Source organism: Microcaecilia unicolor, chromosome 5 (genome assembly GCF_901765095.1).
Source record: "Microcaecilia unicolor chromosome 5, aMicUni1.1, whole genome shotgun sequence".
NCBI classification, from domain to species: Eukaryota; Metazoa; Chordata; class Amphibia; order Gymnophiona; family Siphonopidae; genus Microcaecilia; species Microcaecilia unicolor.
The window spans coordinates 99,058,502-99,080,970 of record NC_044035.1 but is presented as its reverse complement, the minus strand read 5'-3'; the positions used below and the strand labels follow the sequence as shown (position 1 = coordinate 99,080,970).

Here is a 22,469-nt window from a genome sequence, read left to right as displayed (position 1 = left end):
TAGCTCTCCTGTCTTCCACAGTCCTTCCTGCAATAGAAAATGTCTTCTCAGAAGATGGGCTGGTAGCAGGAATGTACAGGATCCCCCATGCAAATTTTGCCAGTTGTGTCCAGCACTTTTGTTTGTTTTTCCAAAATATGAAAACATCATTGCCTGCATCACTTGAACATAAACATTCATTAACACTCCAATTCATTAACAGCCTTCAAAGTAGAGAATGACACGGGGGACAAAGTTTGTTCCTGTCTCCTCAGGCTCAGTCCATACCCCGTCCCTGTGGGCTCTCTCTCCATCCCTGTCCCCGCAGTTATTGCGGGTCCACATCCCCGTGTCATTCTCTACTGTCGGAGAGTGAGACTGCTGTTGGAGGGTCTAGCCTGAATAGGAAGAAAGTTGGGGTGTGTCAGACTTGGGAAAGGGATAACCAGGCCTTTATGATGAGATAATTCGACACACACACAAATTATAATAAATGCAGAATTTTCAAATTTTGGGGGGGGGGGGGGGGGGGTAGAATTCCTCCAGGAGTCACAGTTGTACTCAGCCACTAATGAGTGAGTGGTGTAATCATTTTCTTTTAGTGGACTTATTGATAAGTTAGTATAGAAGTAACATAAGTACCTGAATATCTTCTTGTGGGTGATTATGGTTTCATCAATGATTTTTTTCCTTTCAATAAATTAGGTGCTAGAGCCACAGAATGTTGATCCTTCTATGGTTCAGATGACCTTTCTAGATGATGTTGTTTACTCCTTGTTGAAAGGTGAAAACATTGGCATCACATCCCGTCGTAGGTCTCGCTCCACCCAGAACAGCAACACGGCTCATGTATGTATTTAACTCCTTTAATAACCGTTTTACTGCACATCATGGCTCCTTTGGGAGTTCAGATACTTTATTTATTAGGATTTATTTACAGCCTTTTTGAAGGAATTTACTCAAGGCAGTGTACAGTAAGAATAGATCAAACATGAACAATAGGCAATTAGAGCAGTAAAAATATTCGAACAACAATACAAAGTGTGGCATGGTATACTACTTGCAATGACAACACAATATGTACTAGAACATTATAAAAGTGTAATATATGGATGAGTAAAAAAGTAGGAAGAATTAGAAAGTAAGGTGATTGATTTGAAGAAAGTTGCACATGAGGTCAGAGAGATGGTTAAATATTATCTCAGCTAGGGTAGGAGTGGATAAACATGTCCCGCTGCAGTATGTGCAGCCCGAGTCAATCCTTGTGTGTGTGAGTGAGACTAACAAGTTAGTTACTTCTTCCATTAAAGGCTTGGTTGAAGAGCCAAGCTTTCACCTGCTTCCTGAAGTGGAGGTAGTCTTGTGTTAAGCGGAGCCTTAACAAGATAATAAAACTGTGAATCTAATTCACACCAAATAACTTAAGATATGCTATAGTGGAATGTGATGTGCTATGCTTGAAAGGATGAATATCTAATGTATTCAATTTTTATCTAGTGTCACTATACACGCGCTCAAGCAAATAGTCCTAGACCAGCAATGAACGCTCAAACTGCAACTCCCAAACAGAATCACCAGCAGCAGCGGAATATTCGTCCAAATAAGAGAAAAGGCTCGGATAGCAGCCTGCCTGATGAAGATCGAATTAAGGAGGAAAAATATGATATCACAGGGCGGGGAGGTAGGAACACTTTTGTTCACTAATACAAAATAGAAAATGAAGATCTTAAAACCATCAGAAAGGAACTGTGTTCATTCTTCTCATCTCTTGTTTGCAGAAAATCTGAAAAACAAGAATAAGCATATCCTTAATAAAAGGAGGAAGCCTGAAGAGGATGAAAAGAAATTAAATCTGAAAAGGCTACGGACAGACAATGTTTCAGACTACTCTGAGGGCAGTGACTCAGAAAATTTGAATAAAAGAATAATTGATTCTTCCTCAGAGCAAAATTCAGAGAATGAACTGAAGATAAAGAATACTTCAAAGATAAATGGAGAAGGTGGAAAATCCCAGGGCAGCAGTGGGGCTGAGGAACACACATTAATGGATAGGCACTCTCCTTGGGATAAAATACAGAAAGATGAAAAACATCAAGAGGGAGGAAGTATGAAGTCAGCAGACTTAGAGCTGCTAGAAGGAAAGCTTTCATTCCATGGAACAGAGCAGCCTGCCACTCACAGCAAGAATGCCAGCGATCCACATGTTCAGGATTGCACTGTAGAGATCTCCACCCCTAGAGAACTAGTATCAAATGAGCAGTTTAGCTCTAAGACTCCAACACCAAAATATGCTGGTGATATTTCTAATGAAAACAGGTCTGACAAGGTGGTCCAGGAAAATACTGCAACTACATTTGCTGTGCACACAGTACATAAAATAGAGACACATAATAGTGATGTAAAACGTGCATTTGTAAATGCTCACTTTTTGGAAGAAAAAAAGCAAGAGACAGCTCCTAATTGGGGCAGTAGTACTGTCAGCAAAGTGGATTTGACACAATCCAGTTATATGAATCCGAATCCAGTTGCTGAGAGAAAAAACGTTCACCAGGGGGGTCTCATGCCTGAACTAAGTGTAGCTTCTTTAGCTGAAGAGAGTAAGCAGCATCATAAACAAACTCCTTCCCCAGATGTTCTAAAGTTTAAATCAAACATGTCTGTTGGTGTTAACAACAAAATAAAAATGAATTCCTGTTCTGATGCTCTCAAGCCTAGACTTTCCCATTCCCCTGATTCCTTAATGTCTAAAGTTATTTACCATAGCAGCCAAACTACTGGATCATCAAGGTCAGCAAGAATAGAATCAGAATTGCATAGATCTAGTTTTCATCCAGTGACAGCACGAGTCAGTACGATAGAAACTACAAAAAGCCCTCTTATCATTGATAAGAATGAACATTTCACAGTTTACAGGGATCCTGCTCTTGTTGGCCCTGACAGTAGAACAAATCATATTTCCCCTTTCTTAAATCAACATAATTTTGCTCTTCATTCCCCATCTCACAGAACATGTTTAACTCCCAATACCCATCATCCTGCACTTACTGCCAATCCTCATTTGTTAGCTGGATCACCAAACCAAGCCTCGATGTCTATCAGCCCTCATGCTCTTGGTAGTGCACCACACCATTCAGTCCATCACCCACACTTACTTCCTGCAGTGTTATCTGGAGTTCCTACAGCTTCCTTACTTGGTGGTCACCCACGACTAGAGACTGCTCATGCCAGCAGCCTAAGCCATTTGGCACTAGCCCATCAGCAGCAGCAGCAAATGCTTCAGCATCAGACTCCTCATCTTCTTGGACAACCCCATCCTTCAGCTTCATATAACCAGCTCGGACTTTATCCAATTATTTGGCAGTATCCAAATGGAGCACATACATACTCAAGTCTTGGACTTCCCTCATCTAAATGGGTCCATCCAGAAAATCATGTGGCTGCAGAGGTTTCCTTAAGGAGGGTAAGTATGCTTCACATTTAAAGATTTTTGCACAGTTTATCACTGTGAAGAATCAGTTTCTGGGAATAGTCTGTTGTAAGATGGTCACTTGTGTACAGAAATTGAAGGGAAGGTATAATACTATATACATGTGATTTTCCTTGTCCTTCACTTAATTATGTTTGGTGTTTTCATGCTACATTAGATATCTGGGGTGTACATTAAAATCCTTTTCAGCATATTCTGTCGTATATTATGGCTTATGGATACATTGAAAGTGACAGCACATATAGGCTGCCAAGTCAATCTTCTGCCCATTTTGTCTATTTATTTCTGTTTTGTGTATCCCAAACAATCTCAGGTTTTCTCCTTGTTAAAAAAAAAAAACACATTTTTGAATCAAATTTTAAGACTGCATTGAGCAAATGAATTTTTCTTTCCTCTCTAGTCACCTTTATTGGGAGGCTATTCCACATACACCACTTTTTCTTTGAAGAAATTGTTCTTTAAATTACTTCTAATTAGCCTCCTCCAGTCCTTTATCATGAAAATTATTCTGAAACTTCTCCCAGTGAAAATCGCTTGCTACTTGGTGTTTGTGTACGCACATAAAGAGGTGTGTGTATATATAAAGAAATACAACAAAAGTGCTACCAATCAACTGATTTTCTTCACACAGTGCCCTCTTTATCAGTTTTATGATGTAAAAAATAACACCAACATTAATTGTGCACTCCCTTCCTCTGGCAAGCAAAAGATACTTTCGGCATACTTTGGTCAGTAAACCCAGGAACCCCTTTTTCAAATGAAACGCCTTGAGCTATATTAAATCATCTCGCAAATGCAGCAAAATTAATTTGTTCAACTTAGGGTTAACCTAGTTTAATAAATACAGTGACAAAATAGGAATAGTGTAAATTCAGATATGTTTCACATTCTACAGTAAAAGCATTTCTGAGCCCTTTTGTACAATTGATGGTAACATTTTCTGATGTGTTTTATTTTTGTTTTTGAAAAAAATGAAGTGACATCTCTCTTGTTTGTATAGTTATTGATGTTCTCATTTAGCCTTTAGCCTTAATTGATCAGTAGTAGTATGGTGGATTGTGACAGGATATCAGCCTTGTAGGATAAATATCAACTTTTATTGATAATTTATAAAGGCAAAAGTAGAGTGTTAATTCTGTGGCAGGCCATCATATTGCCAAATTGTTCCCTTACACTTCTTTGTTGTGTTAATGATTTTTATATAGGTTCCAGCAGTCTCTTTAGAATCCACTTAATCTGAGAGAGGGGCAGTATAATGGCAATTTATCTTGTGTGTCAGAATGTGCCAACAGGATGTATTTTGGTAGGCTTTGAGCATAACACATTTTTGTACTTGAACTGAATCATTTTGTCCAACTTTAGTATGCTTTTTTTTTTTTAGTCTGCTTGCTAATTTGCTGATGTGAGTTTTGTGCCACTTAACAGCTTAGAATTGTATATTTAACTAGCAGTCTCATCGGTTGATTTCATATAACTTTATTTTAGCACTTATCGAGCCCTCTGAGTTGTTAATTATAAAGCAGATTACATATGGATACTAAGAGTCCTTGCCCCTAAAAGCTTAGTTGAATTCACTATTTTGATGCAGTGGGAAACCTGAAAAGATTTTTCAAAAAGGCATCCTGTTGGAATGAGTATGATCCCTTCAATATACAAAATGTCCTATGTTGTCATAATATTGGAGAAAACTGCTCTTGGAAATTTCAACTTTATACAATAATGATGGTTTGTTTTGCTTGCAAAAATAGAATGCCACCAGTCCTTGGTTACACCAACCCCCCTCTGTGACCTCAGCTGACAGTCTTGGATTACTAAGTCACATTCCTGTGAGACCATCCAGTGCAGATCCTCATCGTCCACTCAAGCTGACGTCACATTCTAGCCCACCATTGCCAAAATCCATCATAGATCACCACAAAGAGTACGTAGCTGTTGCCAAATAAAAATGTATTTTAAGAAAACGCTTGCAAGGTGCAGTGCACTAAAAATGAACTCCCTGTTTGGTTTATATTTATGCATGCACAAATTAATACCAATAATTGTAACAGATATGTAATAAGATTGGACCAAGGATAGTGAAAATAATGACCTAAAGAGGTTGAATTCTGTCCAGGCATTTCCTTGAGAGGGAAGATAGTGGGGGGGGGGGGGGGGGGGGTGTTGGATGATAGTCCCATATTCAGTTGACAGAAATAAAGCAAAAAGTCATCCCTGGTTGAATTAGGGGCTTGATTATTTTTGTACTCTTTTAAGGCTTTCTCATTTGATTCTAATCCAAAATAAGCTAACGTTCTATTCCAGGAAATATATCTAGATGGATTGCTGCATTCATTGTTCAAATCCTGTCTCATTTGTAATATTCATTAAAACGTTGAGCTGTCAAATGTACACAGTTTGTGATGAAGAAAAGGTATTGCTTGTATGACTGAATTTTCTTTGTGAGAAGCAGAGGTTTCAAATTATTGTTCATTGCTGAAAAGAACTGACGTTCCAAAGTGAATGCAATTTTCTTTTCTTTTTTTTTCTCCCTTTTATAGAGATGTGGATAAGAAATCTTATTTGGAGCCTCTACGTTCCATTACTCCAGCAACAGCTAAGACTGATGTTGACCACAATCGATCTCAGACTGGAAAGGAAAGCCATTTGCACAGACATTATGTAGACCCAGTCATGAGTCAGAGTAAATTGCAGAGAGCACCTCAGGAGGCTGGAGAAAGATTGAACAAATACAAAGAAGAGCATAGGCGAATTCTTCAGGAGAGTATTGAAGTTGCTCCCTTTACAGGAAAAATGAAGGCTCTTGATGGTGAACGAGACAGTTATTCCAGATTGGCCCCATTACTGTCGTCTAGCCCTAAAAGCCATGCTGTAAAGCAGGACAAAGAAGCTGAATGCTCTGTGTCTGAACTCTATAAAATCAAACATTCAGTATCTCAGAGTTTGCCACAAAGTAATTATTTCACCACCTTGTCTAATAGTGTGGTGAATGAACCACCAAAGTCCTACCCATCCAAGGAAGCTTCAAATGTTTTTGCAGATAAACAGAATACCAGTCCTTCAACAGCTGCTAATCTTGCACCTTTGACTTCATTTATTTCCTCTCTTTCAAAACCCCCACCTCTAATAAAGCACCAGCCGGAAGATGGGACAGTAGGAAAGGCAACTGAGCAGCCTTCCCAGCAAGTGGTATCTCATGCTGCAAACTCATTCAGAAATGACTGCAGGAGTCCAACACAGCTGTCAATTTCACCTTCAAATGCACTACGAAGTATGCCTGCCTTGCACAGAGCCCCAGTGTTTCATCCCCCAATTCATCACACTTTGGACAGAAAGGAGGGCAGTTATAATAATCTTTCACCACCAACTCTAACCCCAGTACAGCCAGTTAATGCTGGCAGTAAAGTCCAAGAACTACAGAAACCGCCAACTCTATTACCAGAGTTGAAGGAGTCAAACACAAAATATAAGAAAAATTCAGAGCAAAAAGTACTTGAAGTTTGGAAGCCAAATGATAACCAAAACATTGAGAAAACTGGATGGCATTTAGAGAAGAATGGTGTAAAGCCACAGGTTGCTACAGCATCTGTCATTGTACGCCCACCTTCTTGTACAAAATATGATACCGTGTCAGTAAAACAGTCTGCTTCAAAAGCTCAAGTTACTGAAAGATCTTCAGGGGGGGCAAATCAAACGGATTATCCTAGGCCGGCAGAAGGTAGAGAAGCTGGGAGAGCCAGTCTGCCAAATGTGAATTCAGACACTATTCCTCCACAAGATGAAAAGGACGCAGAGACCATCTCACAGAGCAGCATCCCCAGTTCTGTCACATTCGCTGCAAATATGATGTGCAATACTAAAACGGATGTCACCACATCAGCAGCCACAACAACCAGTGTTTCATGCTGCAGTGGTTCAGAAGTGACTTATTCTCTATCTAACACTGTTTTGGCATGCACAGCTACAGAATCTGCTACATCAAGAACTGTAAATCAGTCAGTGGCACAAATGCAAGAATGCAGTGCCAGCACCAAGACTTCAGTTACACCAGCCAATAGCAAGGCAGGAACTACTCTGCAGCCCACTTCTGGATTTTCTAGCACAACTGATTTTATCCATTTGAAAAAGCACAAGGCAGCACTGGCAGCAGCTCAGTTTAAAAATACCAGTGCTAGTGAGGCTGAGACTAGCGCTTTTAAAATTCAGACATTCCCAACCTTTGCTTCCTTAGATGATAATGTAGCCAGAAATTCAGTAAACAAGGCAAACTCAGTAGGCAGTGGGCAGACAAGTCAGCCGAATTACCACACAAAACTGAAAAAGGCCTGGCTTACAAGACACTCTGAGGAAGATAAAAACACTAATAAACCGGAAAATTCAGGGAATATCGTAGCTGAAATAATTAAGCCATGCACTGTTAATCTGATAGCCTCTACATCCAATGAGATTCAAAATAATGAAGATAGTAAAATCCAGGAAGATAAGTTTGAAAATGATAACAAACTCACAAGGAGAAAAACAAAAAGAACTTATGAATCTGGCTCTGAAAGCATGGACTCGGATGAAAGTGAGAGCAAATCAGGCCAGAGAACAAAACGTCAACCCAAGCCAACCTACAAAAAGAAACAGAATGACATGCAAAAAAGAAAGGGCGACACAGACAGAGATGATGATGTCAAACCCAATGGCATTCTTAGCAGAATTGCAAAAGAAAAAAGCAAACTAAAGTTACAGAGTAACAGTAATAGCAGTAAGTATATTAGTTTATCTGAGAAACATCTGATGGCTAGGATTAGTTTGTGTTTGAACTTGAGGCAGTTTCCCAGTTCTGTAGATGTTCTTTCAACTGCATTTTTTATTGGTCTGTCTATAAATGGATGGAGTGATTATATCTAATATTCAGTGGCCTGCAACATATTTTAAAGTGAAGTTTCTTGCCATGCAGCTGGAACTCTGTTCTAAAAGTAAGAACTGCTGAGCCTTAATCTTGTCTGTGGCATTTTGCAGGGCTTATTATCTTGGTCTGGCTCACTTCAAGGTTATTTTTCTTGTGTTGCACATGACTTTAACATGATGGTTGTATACAGCATATAACATTAATGATCAATGTATAGACTAAACAAGTGCCGTTTGAACCGTAAATATGCAAAATGTAATAGATTCTGGTAACAGTGGAATTTTCATCCTTTTTGTTAGCTTTTATTTATAACGTTCAACAAATACAATAAACAAGTATCCACTTGTTCATGAAAAACGGCGTACAAATTGTAATTTATAAAGACCCTCTAAGGAAAATAAAACAATTAGAAGTAACCATTAATAATATAAAGACAATTTTATAAGGAGAGACATCAAGGTGTAATCAGATTCAAAAGAAAAAGAAAAGAAGCCTTCTTAGACCCCAATAGTGAGGGGCGTGGATGGAAAACTTAGAGACGCCATTAAAGAAAAATAGGAAAAGAAAACGTAAACTAACTTTTTGACTATGAAATGAGTCACAGCATTCCGAAAATAGAATCTCATTACATTAAAATCTTGCTCAAATACAAAAGATATGATCAAAGTGGGGCTCTCTGCAACGTCCAAAATCGATTCCTCTAATATAGCTGACAAATTATCCAAATCTAAGCCGCCTTCCTTAACTTGAACAGCCTCCGATCCGCTATTCCCTTTTTCTTTAGAAGTAGTAGCAATAAAATAAATTTTGTTCCAAGAAGGTATAGTTTCAGGGGATAAAATAAAGAACTTCAATTAGGTATTTACTGACTAAGTTCCCAGAGATCACACCAGCCGGCTTAGGAAAATTCAGAAAACAAAGATTTAACCTCCTATTATAATTTTCAAGCTGCTCTATCTTCCAATGAAGAAATAATTTATTCTTAGCTATTGCTGTTTTAAAATCTTGTAAGTCTTTTACTACTTATTTTAATTGTTGAAACTAGTTTACGCTACCTGGCTTGATAATATCCATAGTAGATGCCAAAACTTGTATTTAGTAGATAAAGATTTGACCTCTTTAATAGGTTGAGCCACAATGTTGTTTAAAAATTGAAGTCCTTTCCAGATGTGTTCCAAAGTTACCCCTGTGGAGAGTAGTGGCCTTCAGTGGACTTCACAGTTGACTTTCTCTCCAAACTGGCTTCCTCTTTGTTGAGGCTCAAAGAAGCACCTTCCGTCTCCTGAGCCCCCACAGACTCGGCAGGAGTGGTCGCTGGACAGGGGGGAGGGTTGGCATCAGGATGGGGGGAGAGAAAGCTCCAGCCTCGGAACAGAAGACCCTCCCACATCTTCCAATACAGTAGGGCCTCCTGATGTACTTGCTCCATATGCTGCTGTACCAGCGAGGAGGTCCAGGATGAAGAAGAAACTGCCCAGACCTGTCCTTTCCTCTTCATATGAGGCATCAGGAACTCTAGCAGGAAATGAGGTAACTGTTGCAAAGTCGCGGCAACAGAGTATGAAATCACGCCGCCGAAAGCCATGCTGCCATCTTGCCACTATTATTTCATCTTTTATAAGCAGGCATGATATGTAAGGTACCTGCAAGACAGGAACATTTTAGTTTTGTGCAGTTCATGTTTGAAGGACACCATTGTTCATAATGAAGTTTAGGCCCTCGTTTTATAAGCCCTGTTCGCATTTCAGATGTGCATATATACCGGCACTTATACATTTATGTTGCATAAGCCCTTATTTTAAGCTAAAATATGCACAGGATATTCTGGCACATGCACATTTACATTGCCATTGTGCAGCATATGTGTTTGTACCAGCACATACCTGTTTATGGGCTGGCTTTGAACTTGTTGCTATTTTTATGTTTATTTTGCTAAAATGGATATTTATGCTGCACGCATCTGGTGCATAAACGTCCATTTCCCCTGTATTTTAGAACAGGCTCTATGTTAGCAGAGTTTGTTCTAAAATATTTGTGAAACTTGATCTCCTGATCTATGGCATTTCTAAAATAAGGCTGTTAACTTTTATCTTGTTTATTAAAACATTTTCATGCACCTGTGGAAGGAGTTACTAAAATATTGTTGAATACGTTAGTATATTAAAGGTATATACATTAGTTTTCAGCCAATGTCAATTATGTACACAAAATTACCTTCACAGTGGCAAATATTTTTCTGTCAAAGGGACAATTTTTTAATGTGCTTAACTGAACCAGGTCTAGTTTATACCCTATATACTATTGATTTTTTTTGTTTTTGTTTATATTTTTCACAAAGCAGCATCTACGCCAGTTAATTTCAGAGTAAATTAATAAATTGAGAGTTTGGTTATTTTCAATTGGTTGTTAAATTTGTTGATAGAAATATTTGTATTTAGTTGTATTAAACTGTAGAAAGATTATTGTGTTGTGTACTGCATTTTTTTTAGATTATTATAAAGTTATAATAAAATTTGTACCTTTTTTAGTTGAAGGGGAATCACAGCAAATCACAAAAACGAAGAAACGTATAGAATATCAAATATATAAAAATAATTGCAATCCCTCGCTCGCAGCACGTAATAAAATGATCTTCAACACTGGAGTTGCCAAAGCTTCACCAGTCTTTTGCTGTTTTCAGGACACAGACTGTAGAAATCTGTCAGGCGTCAAACTTTTTTCCCCCAATGCTGGATTTGGCAAACCTTCTTTCAGTCTTTTGCGAATTGTGGGACACAGACACAGCACTTCCTTCTGGAAGTAATATAAATACAGCAGATAGTCATGAGTTCTTTGAAGCATACAGAAATGCAAAATGTGGCAGCCCTGAATCCCTGAAGCAGTGAGCTGCAAAACAGTGGCCACTGTCTGTGGGACCATGACAGCTGTTTCAAGAAGTTTTTGAAGCTAAGTGCTGTCTTTTGAAAATATACTTTGTTCACATTTTTCATTTAACATGTTATTTCTGTGTATCAACATAAATTTGATATCCGGAAGGTGTTTTGAACCTGTGATGTGAATATCCTCCATGTCAGTGTTTTAACAATCATTGTTGGGGAATCTGAGGCTTTTTCCTTCCTTGATGAAAACTGTTTTGAGACTTTATTTCATGATTTTGAATTAAATTGCTGGAGTTTTTAAGGTAATTTTGTGTTTGATTTCACACTCCAGTTCTCTCTTTGTGGATATAAATCTCGGTCAGACATAGTTACACGTCCAAAATGTATACACTACTGGTTTTTTTTTGTTTTTAAAAAGCACATACAAAGTTAATATTGGGTGCTAACTGCTTTTGAATATTGCCCTGGTTGATGTTAGTCTGCTTTTCAAGTACTCAAAGTGGCTTTTAGCATTATAAGTAATTCAGGTGCAGTAGATCCTTCCTCAGAGTTTATGATTAAGTGGGTGCCTGAGGAATAGAGGCTTGCCCGAGCTTACAGGGAGTGTCTGCATCACAATTTGTTTTTCCTGGTTCTTAGCCGGTTTTTCTTACTAGGCAATTTTTTTTTTAATGAAAGAAGATAAATATCAGTGGATATGTTGCGCTTTCTTTTCAGTATACTGTTGTGTTAATCTAGTACATTTCAAAAGTTCATTAAGTTGAAATGTTTCCTGAGAATATAAAGCAGGATGCATCCTTAAAAGAAGGAAAATAACTTTTAAATTGAAAGCCATTGTCCATTATTTGGGGCTTATTTCCTATTATGATGCATGCAGGACCCATTGGGAAGAGGGTGGGCAGGGCTTAATTTGTAGCTCAAAGTGACATCACCACCCCATTTTCTATGCCCACCCCAGGGTCTGACTTTTCTCCTGCCTTTCCTCTCCCCAGCTGGCAACTCGGCGTCTTTCTTTGCTTCTTAACATCCCAGCTATACCTTTTAAAAAAGGGTTTTCGAGGCAGTGAGCAGCAGTTCAGATATGCAGCTCATGCCGACTTTGGAGTCTTCTCTCTGATGCACTTTCTGTTTCTGCAGAGGTGGGAGGTATCAGAGAGAATTGTACAACGCTGCGTAACCCTAGTAGCGCTTTAGAAATGCTAGTTAGTTAGTAGTAGTAGAATGTCTGTGGTGGGTACGAACAGTGCATCTGAATCTCTGTCCACTGTTGTCTGCCTCTAGCAGCGAAGACCTCCTTTTTAAAGATATGCAGGGGAGGGCTGAGAGGTAAGAGGAGAATGCTGCATTGCCGGCAGGCGAGGGGAAAAAAAGGTGCTTGTCCACGGAAGAGGAGGGAAGAGAAGAAAATTATAGTCTGAGGAGGAGGCTGAAGAAAAAAAAAATTGGTGCTACAAGGAGGGGGAAGAAAATTGCTGGTCCATGGAGGGAGGATAGAGGGAAGAAAAAAATGCTGGTCCATGAGAGGAGGGGGAGGGAAGAAAAAATGCTGGTTCATGGAGTGGCATGGAAGAAGGAGAAATGCTGTACCATTCGGGGAGTGAGGAGGAGAGGGATGGAGAAATGCTGGGCCATTTGGGGTGGGGAGAAAGAAATGCTGGGGCATGTATGGGTGACAAGGGAAGGGAAGAGACAGTGGGATTCTAGATATTAAGCGAGAGAGAGTGAGGAGTTGCTGAATATGGTGAGAAAGAGAAGTATGGGAGAGGGTAATTTTGACTGGGAGGGGAGAGGAAAGGGATAGAGAGGATGATGATTGAGGGTAAAAGGGAAGAAGCTCACTTTTGGGAAGGTGAGGACAACGGAAATGCTAGGCTACAAATTGGGGAGGGGAGAGGGCAGGTATTTGACTACAAGAGTGGGGAGTGGAGAGGGAATATGTTAGACTATAAGGGTGGGGTGGAGATAGGGAGACGAGATGCTGGGCAGTGGAAAGAAGGATAAAGAGAGAAGAGAAGCTGAGCTACTAAAGTGGAAGAAGGGATGGTGCCGACCATGAATCAACTATGTAGGGGAGTTGTCAAGGAGATTAGGATGAGGAGAGCTAGGGGCTGAGAAGTGGAAATGGAAAGTTGATAAGTAGGTGAAAAGTAAAAAGGAGGTGGTGAACTGGAGGGTGAGGGTGAAATTTGAGTGGACAGAAGTCAGAAAAGAAAGGAAGGAAAGAGCTAATGGGGAAAGATCGATACGTTAGAAACGGATATGAGGGAATAGAAGAAGACAGACAGGAAAGCAGAAGAGAGAAACTCACTGGGACCTACACGATTAGAAAAATAAAATGCCCAGACAACAAGCGTATAAAAAGTTTTTATTCTGAATTTATGAACTTGAATATGTTAGTTTTGGGAAATGTACATTGTGGATGTGTTTTTTTTGTGTGTGTGTTTTGTTTTTAAAAACGAGAGTAAATTAATTTGTTTGTCTTTCTCCAGTGTTGTGCTGCATGCCAAGTTTGACGACTTAGGGTTACTGGTTCAATTTTTGTTTTTGTATTTCTACTTTTACGTTGTATTCTGTATTTGGTGAGTGTCTATATGTGCAGAAGTGCCAGCATTTCAAAATAGATTGGAGGCGCCAGGCATAATACAAATAGTCCCTCCGTGGACACAATGGCGCTTTCTCAGTATTGGGGGTGCTGAGCACCCACTGGTTGCACAGAAGTGGCTCCTATCATCCTATGTAGCTATGTTTTGGCTTTGACCAAGTTGTGGTATTCTGTTGGTATGTAATTCATGTAGAGATCTGTAGCAGTCCCACTTGCTCTGTTGGAATGGTAGTAAGTGTATTGGTGTTTTACTAGGGTGCAGTAATGCTACCTATTCATTAGTAGAGTTCTTGCTGTTTGAATCAAATCATAGTAATTAGTGTTCTCTGAGGACATTGTTCTCGCATGTGAGTCGGCGTCCATGGCGACCCAGGAAACAGCAAATTTTTTCACAGCAAAATTAGTTTTGCCAGAGCCTTCTAGCATACGCACCGCGCACGCTCAGACAACTTCCCGCCTGTCGCATGAGCGTTCCCGCTCAGTTTTTTTCTTGTCCGCGGTGAGGTGAAGAGGTTTTTCCCTGTTCGCTTCGCTGGCCCAGGAAGAGAGTCTTGACGATTCTTTTGATATTTCTTTTTTTTTTAATCGTTGTTCGTTTTTTTTTTTAAAACCCTAAAAACACGGTATTTTTTCATAGTTTTTTTCCACTTTCTAAGTTTTCTTTCTTTTCGACGCGGCCGGGTTTTTCCCCTTTTGTGCCTTTTACTTTTTTGGCATGATCGCGTCGTTTAATTTCGCTGAAGCCGTTTTTCCTTCAATATCATCGAAGACACTCAGCGGCTTCAAACGTACTCAGTGCAACCGGATCATCTTGGGTACCGATACCCACACTTGGTGTATCCAGTTCCTTGGGTCCCACCATAGCCCAGCCGCTTGCAGTCTATGTCTTGAAATGGACCCAAGCGTCTCGAGAAGCCGAAAGAGAGAGGCTTTTTGGGGCTCGGTCTGGTCCTTCGACATTGACATTGGTACCGAGGTCAGCGGCATCGGGATCAAAGGTAATGGCTGCGGAACGACCAACTCGTGCTGGGAGCAGTGAGGCATCGAGTGGGTCTCCACCTGTCTCAAGACCTCCTGTTATGCAGGCCCCCCGGGACCGTCCTTCGTTGGAACCGGCCCCAAGGAGACTTGAGGATTCCACGTCTTCCTCATCGGTACTGAGGAGTCTCAATGACGGGCGTCGAGCAAAGATGAAGAAGCACCATCATCATTCTCCTTCGAAACACGGTGCCAGGAGCTCCGAGGCGTCGAGGGATTCGGCACCCGAGAAGCATCGACGCCGAGAGGATCGCTCTCCCTCTATTCAGGAGGTGCCAGTGCGTCAGTCTAGCAGCCTGGTACCTGCTCCCAAGCCTCAACAGATTCTGCCACCGGCTCCTTTACCAACCCCGCAGCCTTGTCCTGCGGCTCTCGACGAGCGCATCAGGGCCCTGCTTCCAGAGCTTCTGGAAGGGTTGCTGCGCCAGTCTGCTTCGGTGTCAGGAGTGCTTGCACATTCCGTATCGTCTGCTGCAGTGGCATCTGGCCCTTTGCCTGTGGTGAGGTCCCCGACCTTGGTGCTGCCTGCCACCCAGGTCGACTCCCCTTCGACATTGGTGGAGGAAGCTTCACCAGAGTCCAGGCGGGTGTCGACTTCTCAGCACCGCCATCGAGGACGTCGTTCCTCGGCGTCAAGGCAGGCTCAGTTTTGGACTGCTCTGAGGGATGTCTTGTCCGATACTGAAGATGACCGTTCGTGGGAGGAAGAGAAGGATCCCAGATACTTTTCTTCTGATGAGTCGTATGGGATTCCTTCTGAACCTTCCCTTCCACTAGAAAGGAGACTTTCTCCACCGGAGAGTATCCTTCACCTCCTTTGTCTAGGAAATGGTTGAGTCGATTCCCTTCCCTAAGGAGGTTGAGGATGAGCCCAGGGCTGAGATGCTCAAGGTCCTGGATTATCCTTCTCTGCCTAGAGAGGCTGCAACGGCTACTTTGCATAATGTACTCAAGGAAGTTCTTATTCGAAATTGGTCGTTCCCTTTGTCTAATCCCGAAAAAGACTGAATCCCAACATTGGATCCACAGGGAGCCTGGATTGATGAGGTCTCAGCTATCTCACAATTCCATGGTGCCCAGAGTACTAGGGACTATGCCTCGGTGCCCCCAGGCAGAGAATCTAGAACCTTGGACTCTTTTGGGAGAAAGGCTATGCTTGCTGTCAAAATCCAGACATACCAGCTCTTCACAAGCATCCACTTGCGGAACTCGGTGAAGCAACTGTCTAGCTTGGTTGATGCACTCCCTCCAGAGCAGGCCGAGCCTTTCCGCCAGGTGGTCAGGTAGCAGAAGGCGTGTTGAAAATTCCTGGCCAGGGGTACATTTGACACTTTTAATGTAGCATCCAGGATCGCTGTCCAGGTTATAGTGATACACAGACTCTCATGGCTGCATGTCTCTGATCTGGATCATTTAGTCCAGCAGCGGATGGCAGACTTGCCGGGGGGGATAACCTTTTTGGTGAGAAAGTAGAGGATCTGGTTGACCAGTTCAAGAAGCACGATGATGCTATGGATTCTCTCTCCCGTTGGGCATCTTCTGCTACTACCTCCTCATCTAGGAGGTTTTTTGGAGGGAAGAGGAGTGCTCCCTATTCCTATTATAGGCGTAGGTACACTCCTGCTTCTCGGCAGCCTGCCCAGGCTCAGTCCCAGCACGCTCGTTCTCGTCAACAGCGTGCGCCTAAGGCCACTGCAGCTCCCCAGCAAAAGCAAGGGGCGGGCTTTTGACTGGCTCCAGTTCAGCATAGCCTCAGTAAATGTGTCTGTACCGGACGACTTGCCGGTTGGAGGGAGGTTAATGTTTTTTCACCAAAGGTGGCCTCTTATAACCTCCGACCGGTGGGTTCTTCAAATTGTCTGGTTAGGATACACCCTCAATCTGGAATCCAAGCCTCCAAATTGTCCACCAGGAGCTCAGTCCTACAGCTTCCAGCACAAGCAGGTACTTGCAGAGGAACTCTCCGCCCTTCTAAAGACCCAAGCGGTCGAATCGTTCCACCAGGGGAAGAAGAGCTGGGATTCTATTCCAGGTACTTCCTTGTGCAAAAGAAAACCGGGGGGGGGGGGGGGGGGGGGGGATTTGTCCCATCCTAGACCTAAGGGCCCTGAACAAATTTGTCAGTAAAAAGTTCAGGATGGTTTCCCTAGGCACCCTTCTTCCCATGGTTCAGGAAAAAGATTGGCTATGCTCTCTGGATTTAAAGAATGCTTTCACACACATCTCGATACTTCCAGCTCACAGGAAGTATCTTCGATTTCTGCTGGGAACACAGCACTTTCAGTACCGTGTACTGCCTTTTGGCCTGACATCTGCACCCAGAGTGTTCACCCAATGCCTAGCTGTAGTTGCAGCGTTGCTATGCAGACTGGGAGTGCATGTGTTTCCTTATCTCGCCGATTGACTGGTGAAGAGCACCTCAAAGGAGGGTGCTCTGGAGTCCATGCAAATGACTATTCGGGTGCTAGAGCTACTGGGGTTCGTCATAAATTATCCCAAGTCCCATCTCACCCCAGTCCAAAAATTGGAATTCATTGGAGCTCTGTTGAACACTGACAGCTCAAGCTTATCTTCCCGAGGCAAGGGTGGACAACCTTCTGTCCCAGGGACTGTCCTTCCCCATGTTTAAACTTGTATAGCGCTGCGTAACCCTGGCAGCGCTATAGAAATGCTAAGTAGTAGTAGTGGTGTCCATGGTTTGAGCATCTCCGCAGATGTTGAGACTTCTGGGGCACATGGCCTCCACAGTTCATGTCACGCCCATGGCATGTCTACATATGAGATCAGCTCAATGGACCCTAGCTTCCCAGTGGTTTCAAGCTGCGGGGGATCTAGAGGATGTAATCCAACTGTCCACCAGCTTTCAGAATTCTCTTCAGTGGTGGACAATTCGATCTAATCCAAGTTCCTCAGCCACGAAGAGTGCTGAAGACGGATGCATCTCTCCTGGGGTGAGGAGCTCATGTAGATGGGCTCCACACTCAGGGAGCCTGGTCCTTTCAGGAACAAGGTTTGCAGATCAACCTCCTGGAATTAAGAGCGATCTGGAACACTCTAAAGGCTTTCAGAGATCGCCTTGCCAACCAAGTAATCTTAATTCAGACAGACAATCAGGTTGCCATGTATTACACCAATAAGCAGGGGGGCACCGAATCTTGCCCTCTATGTCGGGAAGCCGTCCAAATGTAAATTTGGGCTCGCCGTCGCGGCATGTTTCTCCAAGCCACTTATCTGACAGGCGTAAAGAACAGTCTGGCCAACAAGTTGAGCAGGATAATGCAACCTCACGAGTGGTCACTGAACATGGACGTAGTCCGCAAGTTCTTCCGTGCATGGGGCACCCCTCGGTGGATCTTTTTGCCACTCAGATCAATCACAAGGTCCCTCGGTTCTGTTCCAGGCTTCAGGCCCACGACAGACTAGTGTCAGGTGCCTTTTTCCTGCATTGTGGGACAGGCCTTCTGTATGTATATCCTCCCATACCTCTAGTAGGGAAGACTTTGCTGAAACTCAAGCAAGACTGCGGAACCATGATCCTGATTGCACCCTTTTTGGCCGCATCAGATTTGGTTCCCTCTTCTTCTGTAGTTGTCCTCTGAAGAACCGTGGAGATTGGACTGTTTTCCAACCCTCATCACTCAGAACGAGGGGTCGCTTCTACATACCAGCCTCCAGTCTCTGGCTCTCACGGCCTGGATGTTGAGAGCTTAGAATTCGCCTCTTTGGGTCTTTCAGAGGGTGTCTCCCGAGTCTGTCTTGCTTCCAGGAAAGATTCCACGAAGAGGTGTTACTCATTCAAATGGAAGAGGTTTGCCGTCTGGTGTGACAGCAAGGCCCTAGATGCTCTTTCTTGTCCTACACAGACCCTGCTTGAATACCTTCTACATTTGTCAGAGTCTGGTCTCAAGACCAGCTCTGTAAGAGTTCACCGTAGTGCGATTAGTGCTTATCATCGCCGTGTAGAGGTTAAGCTATCTCTGGACAGCCTTTAGTTGTTTGCTTCATGAGAGGTTTGCTTTTATCAAAGCCCCTTGTCAAACCTCCACCAGTTTCATGGGATCTCAACGTTGTTCTCACCCAGCTGATGAAAGCTCCTTTTGAGCCACTGAATTCCTGCCATCTGAAGTACTTGACCTGGAAGGTCGTTTTCTTGGTGGCTGTTACTTCAGCTCGTAGAATCAGTGAGCTTCAGGCCTTGGTAGTGCATGCACCTTATATCAAGTTCCATCACAACAGAGTAGTCCTCCGCACGCACCCTAAGTTCCTGCCAAAGGTGGTGTCGGAGTTCCATCTTAACCAGTCAGTTGTCTTGCCAACATTCTTTCTTTCCCCGTCCTCATACCCGCCCTGGCAAAAGCAGTTTGGACTGCAATAGAGCATTGCCTTTTACGTGGAGCAAACAAAGCCCTTTAAACAGTCCGCCCAGTTGTTTGTTTCTTTTGATGCCAACAGGAGGGGAGTCACCATTGGAAAACGCACAATCTCCAGTTGGCTAGCAGATTGCATATCCTTCATTTACGCCCAAGCTGGGCTGACTCTGGAGGGCCATGTCACGGCTCACAATGTTAGAGCCATGGCTGCGTCAGTGGCTCACTTAGTCAGCCTCCATTGAAGATATTTGCAAGGCTGGAACGTGGTCATCAGTCCACACATTCACATCTCACTACTGCCTCTAGCAGGATACCCAACGTGACAGTTGGTTTGGGCAGTCAGTGCTACAGAATCTGTTCCGAGTTTAGAATACAACTCCACCCTCCTAGACCCATTTTTGTTTTGTTCCATGCTGCACTCTCAGTTAGTTGTTTATGGTTTCAGGTCAATCTATGTTATGTCCTTGCCGTTGCGAGGACCAGTTGACTAATGTTTATTATTTTGAGTGAGCCTGGTTGCTAGGGATACCCCACATGTGAGAACAAGCAGCCTGCTTGTCCTTGGAAAAAGCGAAGATAAATAGCTGTAGCAGGTATTCTCTGAGACAGCAGGCTGATTGTTCTGACAAACCCGCCCACCTCCCCTTTGGAGGAGGAGTTTGTTTATTATTTGCTTTTTGATTAAACTGTGCGGGAACGCTCATGCGACGGGCAGGAAGTTGTCCGCTCATGCGCGGTTCGCGCACCAGAAGGCTCTGGCAAAACTTTTAAAATTTTGCTGTAAAAAAATTTGCCGTTTCCTGAGCCACCATTGATGCCGACCCACATGTGAGAACAATCAGCCTGCTGTCCTCGGAGAATACCTGCTACAGGGTATGTATCTTTGCTCTACTGTTGTATGACAGGTTTGCTACGTGTTGTTGAAATTTTTTTCCCATGTTTTGTATTGCCTAGTATCCCTGACAGTGGAAAGATGTATTTTGTGATTGCTCAGATAACATAAGAATCAGAATATTTTTTTTGTGTAGTAAATTTCAAGGAGAAATGCTGGGGGGTGGGGGGGGTGGATTTTTGAGGATGGAGACCATGTTTATACTTGGCTCATAAGAACTGCTATACTGTGTCAGACCAAAGGTTCTTGAAAAATTTGTTATGTTAACAATATTTCTTCTTTTCATTTTTCACGTGTGTGCTCAATATTTGTAAACAAAAATTAAAGGGGGAAGTTTTTAATGTGGGCTAATGTAAAGATGGATTATTTTACCACAGGTTCGTTTTTATTCAGTGAGACCCTATGCTTATATAGCATGATTTGTGGTAATATATAACCCTTAATAGTAGCCAATATTGACAACTCCCCCCCCCCCCCCCCCCCACTTATCAGTTAATGTTAAATTATGCAATTACTTTTTGCCATAGATTATGCATTTGCTTTAAATATATGTGTTTGCAGAGATAAAGTGGTTGCATTTACAAATAACAGAAACTTTTATAATACTGTGCATTATTCCTCCATCCCCACCTAGCTACTCCTTCAAGCCATCAGGCTTCCAAACATTTCTGGGGAGAATACAGTTTTATCAAATGTGTAAATGTTGACAAAAATGCTGTTTAGTCCATGATTTTGTTCATAATGTTGCAAATTTGTATTACTATTGGTGATATTCTTTAAAATAGTTTTAAATATATGAATTTTCCAAGTATATGTACATACCAGCTTTCTTTTTATCCACAAATATAGTTTCCATTACGTCCCAATGATCAGTCCAGACAAATTGGTTTGTGACCATCCGCAAGCAGGTGGAGATAGAGAACTCTAATGAGTTGCACCTCATAAGCTCCTTCGCTTAGCTCCAGCTGGCGGAATAACAGCTCCTGTGTGCTGTGGTGACTTCTGTGTGGCCTCCTGTCCAGCTTGCAGATTCACTTGAGTTTGGTGTTGAGAATATCCTGTTCCTCAGGTGTAAACCTAGTGGTCTAGATCCTTCCCTGCACCCCTATTGCCATTTTATACCTCTTTATCTCAGTCTTTCCTTCTTTCTCCTGCATCCATGTATTTATTATTCTCTATGTCTGAGCCTATTAAGTATTGTGCACACTGTGGGGGTAAGCTCTTGGCTACCAGTTCCTGCACGTTTTGTTTACTTCTGTGGACATGCCGCTTTTGCCTACATTGGCCATCAGTACTTCATCTCTGTGCATTCAGTTTGGCCCTGCTATGATTGTGGTTTTGGGCAGACTCAACACCAACATTTCCTGTGCTCTGTGAGGCTTTGGCAGCCATTTTGTCAGCAGGTTCCTTGCCCGCTACCATGTGCCGGGATGTTGGTTTTGCAGGGGTAGAAGTGTCTTCCCTGCCATTTTCACCTATTTGTTCTTTTATTACATCAGACCTTTTTATTAAAGTCAGCTCAAGCTACCTCTCCTTCCCCTCACGTTCCTTTTGAGGAGCAGCTTCCTCAGAAACAAAAACTTTCCATTTTGTGGGATTTGGAGAATGCTCCTTTTTGGAAATCAAAAGGGGTTTTATCTGTTTTCTGTGGTGTTTGGCCTATTTTTTTGTGTAACATAGATTCCACGTTCTTTTGTTATTACTCAACAAGGGTCTTGTTCAAAACTAGGCTATTTCATTACTACCTAAAGTATATTGCACATTGGAGTCTTTCCATACACAAGACCAAGTTGTGAAGACTCCTGAAACAGGACTGTGGCTGAAATAGTACAGTGTCGAGTCTCCAATTAATTTGAGAAGCTCTACACCGCTGTCCTTGCCTCTTGAGTTCATGGTCCACTTCCCACTGTCCATCACGCCATTATTTCTAAGGCACAAGTTTTGTCCTTTATTTCATAGTTGTTCTATCTAGAAGCTAGAGGGTCCCCCCCCCCCCCCCCCCCCGGACGTCACTCTCTTTCACTGCTTTGTTATTGAATATTGGCTTGGTTGCAAAGCATAGGAGCTTATGAGGCACATCTCAGAGTTCTCTATCTCCACCTGCTGGCAGTTGGTCACCAACCTATTTGTCTGGACTGATCCTTTGGGACTAAAGGAAAGAAAATTGTCAGGTAATTCATTTTTCCATTGTGTGTATAGGAGTAAGTCCACTTCAGGCCTTCGTCCTACCCCATTTCCAGCTGTGGCCCCACCCCCAGCTCTACTTCTTTTTGTCTACAAATTAAGCCCTGGAGATGGGGGTAGGCAAGCAGGACCATTTGACTCTGG

At 42.5% G+C, this 22,469-nt stretch overlaps 1 protein-coding gene across 1 annotated transcript in view; it reads left to right on the top strand.

The window, feature by feature from the left end:
- JMJD1C (jumonji domain containing 1C) overlaps window positions 1-22,469 on the top strand; it is a 673,912-nt gene that overhangs the window by 512,801 nt on the left and 138,642 nt on the right. Inside the window, exons 6-10 of the mRNA XM_030203125.1 lie at window positions 685-828; window positions 1,477-1,660; window positions 1,758-3,439; window positions 5,215-5,387; window positions 6,004-8,213. Of these exons, the coding sequence (XP_030058985.1) occupies window positions 685-828; window positions 1,477-1,660; window positions 1,758-3,439; window positions 5,215-5,387; window positions 6,004-8,213 (4,393 nt within the window). The remainder of the gene's footprint in view (window positions 1-684; window positions 829-1,476; window positions 1,661-1,757; window positions 3,440-5,214; window positions 5,388-6,003; window positions 8,214-22,469) is intronic.